Here is a 9,589-nt window from a genome sequence, read left to right on the forward strand (position 1 = left end):
AAATACATAACAACATTCACATAATTTAGACAAAATGTTAACTATTACGGTTCTACATAATCTGAACACAAATGCAAATCAAATCAACATTGAAACTATGTCTTAGTTAAAATTTTAAAAGAAGATTATATGTAATTAAAGAGATTATAGCTTTTTATCCCCAAATCAAAATATCTTTTAAACCAAAGCAACATCAAAATATATTAAACGCGTGTTAAAACCAAAACCAACTAACTTGTCCAGTTTAAAACAATAAAAATATCCAAATATATCAAAATAATAATAATAATAATTGACATCCTAAATATCTAAAAATAAAAAGCATACCAAACAATCAAAATATCTTTAAAACCAAAGCAACATCAAAATATATTAAACGTGTGTTAAAACCAAAAGTAACTAACTTGTCCACTTTAAAACAATAAAAATACCCAAATATATCGAAAACAAATAATAATTGACATCCTAAATATCTAAAAATAAGAAGCATACCAAACAATCAAAATATGTTTAAAATCATAAGCAACATCAAAATATAGTAAATGTGTGTTATAACCAAAACCAACTCACTTCTCGACTTTTGGAATTAAGAGTGGAGTTTCCTCTCCGATTGATTTTCTTTTAGTCTTAGTTGAACTTAAATCATCTCCAGAATCAACGTCATAAATGTCTTGGAGGTTGCGCTTCAAATCAGTTGATATTTTGCTAAGACTTGTTGCGGTTGATTTATCAATTGTTGATGGTGTAAAGCTTTCATCTGTTTGTGAGATGACATCCTAAATTTATTTAAAAAAATAAGTATTTAATTGGAACAATTAAATATAAATAAAACTTAATGAAAGAAATTGAAAAACCTTTTGAACAGGCTGTACAACATCATCTGATTCCAAAGGTACTTGATTTAAGGAGACAGATTCAATACTCTACAAAATTAAATGGAAATATGTTAATCGTTATGTATTTACATAATAAACAAATATAATTGGCGAACCCTAAAATGGTTTGTACCATAAGTTCTAATTTACTTTCCAATTTTGAAACAATGGATACATCTTCTGTAAGCTTGAGAATGGTGCAGATATTATTATAGTTGTTGACATTGTATTTTGTAATATCTACAAGAAAAGCAAACTTGTGGTTTTTCAACACGTTAAGTTGCATTGGAAATAGTGTATCACTGTCTCCAGCCTGTAAGAAGATTTTTAATAAATATTAACAAATTAAATGTTTTATGACATTAATATATGAAATAATATAATATACCGCTTCATGTATCTTTTTCAACTCATATGCACTTATATCTAACAGCCTCTTTGCTTCTCTATCAAAAAGAGTCAATCCGATGGTGCCAGTACCATCTTGTACGTTGATTGGAATTATATACCTTAAAAAAACAATTAGATAAATATAAATTATCTATAGAGTATGAAACAATTAATATAAATATAAAAGTGTTTACTTGATAACTGTATGAAAATCCGAATTGTTGCAACTTAGATCTTTACACTAAACAACAACAATTTTTGTAATTTTATGAGGGTCGGTATACGAATGATTGTTTCTTGGAACTGAAGTTATTTTTTCCCACATTTGTAGCATGCTTCGAAATACCAGTGTAGATTCTATCTTATATTAACGATTGAAGCAACTAACAAAAATTTCATTTCCTGTAATTAATAGCATGTAAAGTTAGGAAAATACATAGTGTAAAAAAAATAAAAGGATATCAAACAATGCAATGTACCTTCAGCGGTTCTGTGATTTCACAAATTGCTTTTAATGGGAAAGTGCCCTTAAAGTCATCTGTATATAAGAAGAGTAGCTTTGGAGTGAAGTAATGTTTTTTTTCAGATTTACCAACATTGTCATCAGCTTTTAATCTGTAATGTTTAAAATAATTTGATAAATCATAGGATTTGTGTTAGTGTAAATTAAACAAATAACAGAAATCAAAGAAACTAACCTTTTCTTGTACTCATTAATTTCAACAATGTCGGAATTTATGAACATTTTGGTTACTTCAAAATGACTTTTAGCTTGACCAACTCCTGTAATATTAAAATAGCAAATCAATAACAATTATACAAAAACATATATATATATATATATATATATATATATATATATATATATATATATATATAATATGTGAATACAAACCATTCCAAATGTTAAGCTTTACAAACTGCATCACTATAACAACATAATTAACCGTCGGGTTCTCTTTTAGGTATTGTGACAGCTGGTATGCTTGAGTTCCAAATATAGTAACCTTAAGATGTACAGACCTAAATAAACAATGAAAATAGTTAATACTATTAAGTTGTGATTTAATTAAAGATAATAAACGAATAAAAATAATATATACTCACTCTAGGTTCCTAGTGTGAGTTTGATATAATGCTTGGATGCTACAGGATTTGATGTTTCAAGCGGTCGAATTGAGACAATCTGTCCAATAACATCTACACAAGTATAACACAAGTTATACTATTATTTAATATTAAAACATTAAAATAAAAATGTATAATAAAGAACACAAGTCAAAAAAGTAATTGGAATAAAATTTAATAACTAACCAAAGAATGCGTCTCGTGGGCATGTTTGTTCTATGATTGAATTAAAATCAAGAAACATAAATCCATTCACTGGTCCGGAAAAGTCATCACATTTTTTAAGGATACTTTTCCAATCCAAAGTTAGTGTTTGCTTATGACCTGTATAACTAAAGCCATTAAGAACAGCCACCATATTGGGTTTTATAATTATATAAGTTTCATTTTCCTTTAATAAATGACCAAATCTGGAGAAATTCTGATTGAAGACACGAGAATGGTATTGTGTACCATGTTCAATCAAATAAATAAGAATTATCTGTTTGTTGCAACATATGTAATATTGAATGGAATAGAAAAAATATAAGAAATACAACAAACCTCCTCGTCCATCATGATCATTTCAATTGAACAAACCGTATTATTTTTAGTAAAGTTCCACATTTTCAGCACCCGTATCTTGATGTGTGAATTATCATCAATTTGATCAATGTTTTTTAGGTAAACTTTCTTCCTTATATTCATTTTCTGCAAAACGATTGAAACCATATAGAAATGTTAGCAAATACCATATTTCTAAATTAATATATGCAATTATCGAATATATAACCATATAGAAATGTTAGCAAATAGCATATTTGTAAATTAATATATGCAATTATCGAATATATACAAATACATAGTAAAATGGTTACTATTTAGTAGAAATATAGCAAATCAGATAACAGAAAAAAAGTGTTTGAGAATTTCTTGATTGTGTGATTATCATATTCAATTCGAATTGAAACACAACATTTATACCAAAATTCCCCTGCAACTTACAATTAGATAACATGACAAATAGTAAGAACAATTTAGATATCATGAATTAGTAGTGCAAATGCTTTTTTTTTTATAATCCATTAATGAAGCATACTTTTAATTGTTGCAGATTTTTTCTGTTTTAATTATTGACTTTGACTGTATATGAAAATGTTATGGAGGGCAGAATTCATTTTAAATGTATATCAAAATGGTCCTTTTAGCAGGTAGCAAACACTTTTAATTCACTTTCAAATAAAATGATGGCATTTTTAATAAGTATCAAACATATTGGTGATGCTTGTATCAATATTTAAAGAAAACAATGTCAAATAGAGTGATAACTTTTTTCAAGGTATTCCAAATACTGGTTCAGGCCTAATTATTTATCTTTTTATAATTTTCAGGCTATTCTAAATCCATTTTTCCTTGAGTTGCAGTTGGCTTCTTAAATGTTCCAAAAATAAAGTTTATACATACAACCAAGAAATCAGGTAAAAAAATTTCTCAGTTTGATATATATTATCAAATTATTTGTTATAATATAAAAGTAAAATGATTATTTAGTTTCATTCGGGTCACTACAAAATGATATTTATTAAATAGTAGATTGATTTTATATGAAGTGATGTGAAAGTACAATGCTATTAACAGAAAATAATTTGTGTACTTTCACATTGCTTGTGAAATCGGATCTTAGAGCAAAAATGGGACTTGGTAGGCAAATTCGGTTGTACAGGTAAGGAAGTTATTGTATATTGTTTAAAAGGGGATTGTTCTTTATACATTCAATATACAATCTTTTAATGAAAATTAGAGTAAAAAAGTATAATGATAAATGTCATAAACATAAAAAAAAAACGAAGTATGAAAGTAATTTTGGTATAATAATTCATTGTCAAATGTAAATAATGTAAACAGTAAAACTGTAAAGTTTTTAAAGTGGAAGAATTAATTACATAAACATCAAAACTATGAAGAATATATGCAGCTATGGGAATTTTTACAAATGCATTAATTCAGTTTGCTAACATTGTGTAGTGGTTCTTGTCCTCGAGGATGAATATCCAGCAAATGATGAGAAAACAAAGGAAATTATAAGTGGTACAGAGAGGAAGGATTGAACACCGTTTGTAAAGAGTTCTCTGAAGCAGAATGACGAAGAAAATAGAACTGTAAACAATGAATTATGTTATATATTTCGGTATATGATTTTATTGGGTGATGATTTTTTGGGATTTATTGGCTGGATAATAATTAGCTTCCCATTATAATAAACAAGCTTCCATATTTGCATTGGATCGGATATGAACGACTTTTAAATTTCAAATTAACATTTCTGCATAATTTTTTCTTTTTGTATAGTTTTAAAAGTTGCAGATTTTTCAAATTTAATTATTGACTTTGACTGAATATGAAAATGATCTGGAGGGCAGTTTGGTAAATGTATATGAGGAAAGTAAGCGGGAAAAAACTATATAGGGCTGCTGGGAGATTGACACGTGGACATAATGTACTTATTTATTAGGATAGGGGATTAGAGTAAAAAAGTATAATGATAAATGTCATAAACATAAAAAAAACGAAATACGAAAGTAATTTTGGTATAATAATTCATTGTCAAATGTAAATAATGTAAACAGTAAAACTGTAAAGTTTTTAAAGTGGAAGAATTAATTACATAACATCAAAACTATGAAGAATATATGCAGCTATGGGAATTTTTACAAATGCATTAATTCAGTTTGCTAACCTTGTGTAGTGGTTCTTGTCCTCGAGGATGAATATGCAGCAAATGATGAGAAAACGAAAGAAATTATAAGTGGTATAGAGAGGAAGGATTGAACACCGTTTGTAAAGAGTTCTCTGAAGCAGAATGGCGAAGAAAATAGAAGCGTAAACAATGAATTCTGCTATATATTTCGGTATATGATTTTATTGGGTGAGGATTTTTTGGGATTTATTGGCTGGATAATAATTAGCTTCCCATTATAATAAACAAACTTCCATATTTGCATTGGATTGGATATGCACGACTTTTAAATTTCAAGTTAACATTTCTGCATAATTTTTTCTTTCCGTATAGTTTTAAAAGTTGCAGATTTTTCGGATTTAATTATTGACTTTGACTGAATATAAAAATGATCTGGAGGGCAGTTTGGTAAATGTATATGAGGAAAATAAGCGGGAAAAAACTATATAGGGCTGCTGGAAGATTGACACGTGGACATAATGTACTTATTTATTAGGATAAGGGATCAGGCATTGCATTGAGGATTTACAAAAGTTAAAACCCAATTATGACAAAGTGAGGATTTTAATTATCATAATTTCAAATGGGGAAGTAATTAACGGTTAACCATATTGTAGTGTTGTTTTTATATTCTTAAAAGTATAATATAGAGGTAATTTACAGTAAAATAAATTAATTACATAATAAAAATAATAATCTGAATCCTTTGTATCTCATAATGAAGGATAAGATGAAAGCAAATGAGCAGGAATACAAGAAGCCTCCTTCCAAAGCCTTGAATTCAAGTTTAGGATTTGCTTCACTCTCTCTTTTGTTGTCTCACTACAATCCACTTGAATCACTAGACACAGCTTTGAAACCACACCCACTTCTAGCATCTCCTGAAGAACCCTATAACTTGAAGAGAACCTACAAATCAAAAACAATATTCTCACTGCCCTATCACTTGCCACATGAGAAACCCTCAATACTTTCTTGGAAACCGTGGCAAGCCCCGCTGCATGCTCCAGAAACTTTGCTCGCCCCTCTGCACACCAACAAATCTGCTCCAAGGCCACCAGCATCAACTCACAAACCCGTCTGTCAGAGTTGTCAATCAGAAGCTCTATTAGAACTGAAACCATCCCAGATTCAGCTGCCTTTATTCGGTTTCTTCCCCAACGGATGATCTCTGTGACAAGCTCTAATGAAGCTTTGATAGTTTGTAGGGAAACACCATTATCTTTCAAGATTCTTACTGTTTCCTCGAAAAGCTCATCCTTGATGCCCGTGATCTGCGCTGGATCTACCACCTTGAAAAGCTTTCTTAACAACATTAGTGCATGTAATCTAGACTCGATTCTTCCGATCCTCCTTATGCGCAATAATGCATCAAAGAATATGGAATCATCCTCAAGTTGCACTATTTTTCGTAGTTGGATGTCTGTGCATTGACGATGATGAAAAATGATTAGTGCTTCATCACATTCTTCACTGAGAGAACCACTCTCTTTTTCCTTCAGTATATCCATCGTCAAGAACTCAAACGCACCCAAATCCTCCACACAATCGTCCGTTTGGGTAATAGATTCTTATTCTTCTCAAGCATTTGATATGGTTATGTGGGTTTCTTCTTGCGTCGTGGAGGAGATTTAGGATATGGGACTTGCTTACTGGCTCTTTTGGTGTCGTGATAGGATCGAGTCCATGGTGTGAGTTCATGGTGCACCAGGACTGGATCAACCGGCGAAGGTTGTAGTTAGGAGTTAGATCGGTGTCAGACAACACTTGTTTTGTGACCGGGCAACTGCTGCTTCTGCATGTAAATAACCATCTCTCTATGCTTTGTCGGTCGTAGGTGATGCCAGTTGATATCGTGACTGGATCGTTCATGAGTTGCATGGAGATCGGGCATAGGAAATGCGATGAAACATCGATCTCGACCTCCATCTCTAAAACTAATAAAGATTTTAACCCGATTTTCACTTTAGATCTCACCTTTTGTCACGTTTCTTTCTACTCAAAGATTGGCTTCGAACTATCTTTAGGATCTGCAATTTGGTTTTATATGAAGAAGGGAAGGAGTCGAGGAGAAAGTCAAAGTTAGTACTCTCCCAATTAAGAGGAGAGAGATAATAATAGATAAATGCTTTTGAGTCCTCAAACTTTACACCCAATTGAATTTAGGTCCTTCTAGTTCATACTCTTTTCTCTTTCCAACACAATACAATATTTTTGATCTTACAAAATACAAACGTTTTTAGATTAGTTTATTTTTTTTTATTATCTTTTTTTTTAACGGCGGAATTAATAGTTAGAAGTTAGTATCACAAAATTGTTCGCGTCAGGGTTAGAACTTGAGATCTCCACTGTAAGAGGCAAAACCTCTACTAGGTGAGTTAGTCTCACATTAACAACATTTTTAGATTAGTTGTATTTCTAAGTTTTACATTTATCCATTTCCATTCATTAGTTAAAAAGGAGATCAACATAAGTGGTATAATAACATATCGATTTTTCTTTTTGGCCAAAAATTTAAATTATGAATGAGTTTACAAACCAATAATTGTCGTCTATTATTTAAATATTATACTATATAGTTAATACATTAACTACGATTAACAAATTTTATTATTATTAGTTTTGTCATGTGGAAAGAGCTAGCGGCGCACCTTATTGACTGTTTACCTTCCATCGATACGTATTGAAAAATATAAATTTTGGTATAGATTAATAAAGTTCATTAATTTTTATCGTGAATATTTAAAGGGTGTGACTTCATGTGGTAGAGATTTTATAAATGAAAAAGTAGAATTTTAATGTTGTAAACTTTCAGGACCTCCTTGAATGTGATTTTTCTTTTTAGTTTAGTACAGGTCAATAATTGTTGTCTATTATTTAAATATTATACTATATAGTTAATACATTCTTTTATATATATATATATATATATATATATATATATATATATATATATATATATATATATAAAAGGAGAATACTTTTTAGGAATAGTAAACTTATATGGCTTTTGACAAGAATAGTCTTCTGTTTATGTGTTTATGTTCAAATCCGTCTTTAGGTTATTTTATGTCAGTATCCATATTTTGTACGGACACGTGTTGGGAATAGTTCCGGTTTCCCGGTCATTTTGTGTTCAAATCCTTCTTAAGGTGCAATTTTTGTTTTTTAAAACAAATATATAAAAAAACAAACTTTTTACATCCTATAATGAAAATGAATATGTAAAAAATAGGAATTTAATTTTTTTTAAGTAATTCTTAAAATGTAAAGTTATTTTGTTCATATTTTAATTTTGCTGAAAGACCTGTCGCATCCGACCCCCGTAACGCGGGGGTTCCCCACCTAGTTAACATTAATTACGATTAACAAATTTTATTATAATGGTTTTTATCTTATTTTATATTTTACTTCTTTGACATGTTATAAATAAATTATAACTTCACTTAATATGTTTTTCTTTTATTTTGAAAAATAAGTATAAATTTTGGTATAGATTAATCAAGTTATTAATTTTTATGGTGAATATTTAAAGGTATGACTTCATGTGTAGAGATCTTGTAAATGAAAAAGTCAAACCTGCTAAAATTTTATTGTTGTAAACTTTGAGGACCTCCTTGAAACTACCAAAGTCAATAAAGAGGTGTCAATTGTATATAGACGAAACTGAACGAATTTCTTCTATATAATTTATTATTGAAAGTGGTAAACTTTGAGGACCTAGTTCATGGAAGGAACCAATATGGTACAAAATAATAACTTTAGTGTCAATAGTGAACCTTTATTATCTAAAAGGACCAAAGAAAATGGTTGAAGATATTACAAAGACCATGTATGTAACAAATATCTGGGTGTCGATGCAGTAAAGGGATGTGTGCATTAATGAAGGGAGTTGAAGGAAAATAAGGGAAAGACTTTTTCAATATTGGATAATATGACGTGTTGGTTTGCGTGGGTGTTGCCAGTCATCTCTGACCTTTTCTTTTTACGAGGGAGATGGCCCAATGGATGATATCCATTCTCACTCGGTCACTTTTACTTGAATATGGATAAAGGCTAAAATGGATATAGAAGGAAATATGATAGGCTATCGGTATCCTTACAGCATATTTAATCGTGAAAACAATTTCATAATCAAATGCCCTTTCACAACAAATCCATTATATCTAAGGAATGATGTTCACTAGTAAAGAAACAACGAAGAAAAAAAAAAAGGGAGAGAAAAGGAAAGGGTTTGGTAAACTTCCATGGTAGCCGCCATTCCACAATACTTGGTGTGGTGTTCACTAGCCGGCCCTAAGGGGGTGCAACGGCACAGCCCCCGAAAAAAATATAGTCCAAGCTTTTATAATTATATGTATATATATATATATAGTTTACGTAATAATATAAACAAACTATTTATATCTCAGTTGGTTTGGTATGCGCCTGTGGTTTAATTGTTTTGAATCCACCTGGGTTCGACTCCATTCTCCAATGC

At 30.1% G+C, this 9,589-nt stretch overlaps 1 protein-coding gene and 1 pseudogene across 1 annotated transcript; both read right to left on the reverse strand.

Annotated features, from left to right (window-relative positions):
• Positions 1-566: 566 nt before the first annotated feature.
• On the reverse strand, positions 567-3,080 carry LOC111882611 (uncharacterized). Its single transcript, XM_023878983.1, has 11 exons — positions 2,937-3,080; positions 2,580-2,874; positions 2,405-2,465; positions 2,161-2,288; positions 1,964-2,048; positions 1,745-1,880; positions 1,654-1,667; positions 1,264-1,384; positions 1,009-1,188; positions 855-923; positions 567-776 (listed from the first exon to the last, which is right to left on the reverse strand). The coding sequence occupies exons 1-11, from the start codon at positions 3,078-3,080 to the stop codon at positions 567-569; spliced, it is 1,443 nt and encodes a 480-aa protein (XP_023734751.1).
• Positions 3,081-5,721: 2,641 nt separating this feature from the next.
• On the reverse strand, positions 5,722-7,108 carry LOC111882610 (E3 ubiquitin-protein ligase PUB23-like; annotated as a pseudogene).
• Positions 7,109-9,589: the final 2,481 nt, after the last annotated feature.

This window comes from Lactuca sativa, chromosome 2, assembly GCF_002870075.4.
Source record: "Lactuca sativa cultivar Salinas chromosome 2, Lsat_Salinas_v11, whole genome shotgun sequence".
Lineage (NCBI taxonomy): Eukaryota > Viridiplantae > Streptophyta > Magnoliopsida > Asterales > Asteraceae > Lactuca > Lactuca sativa.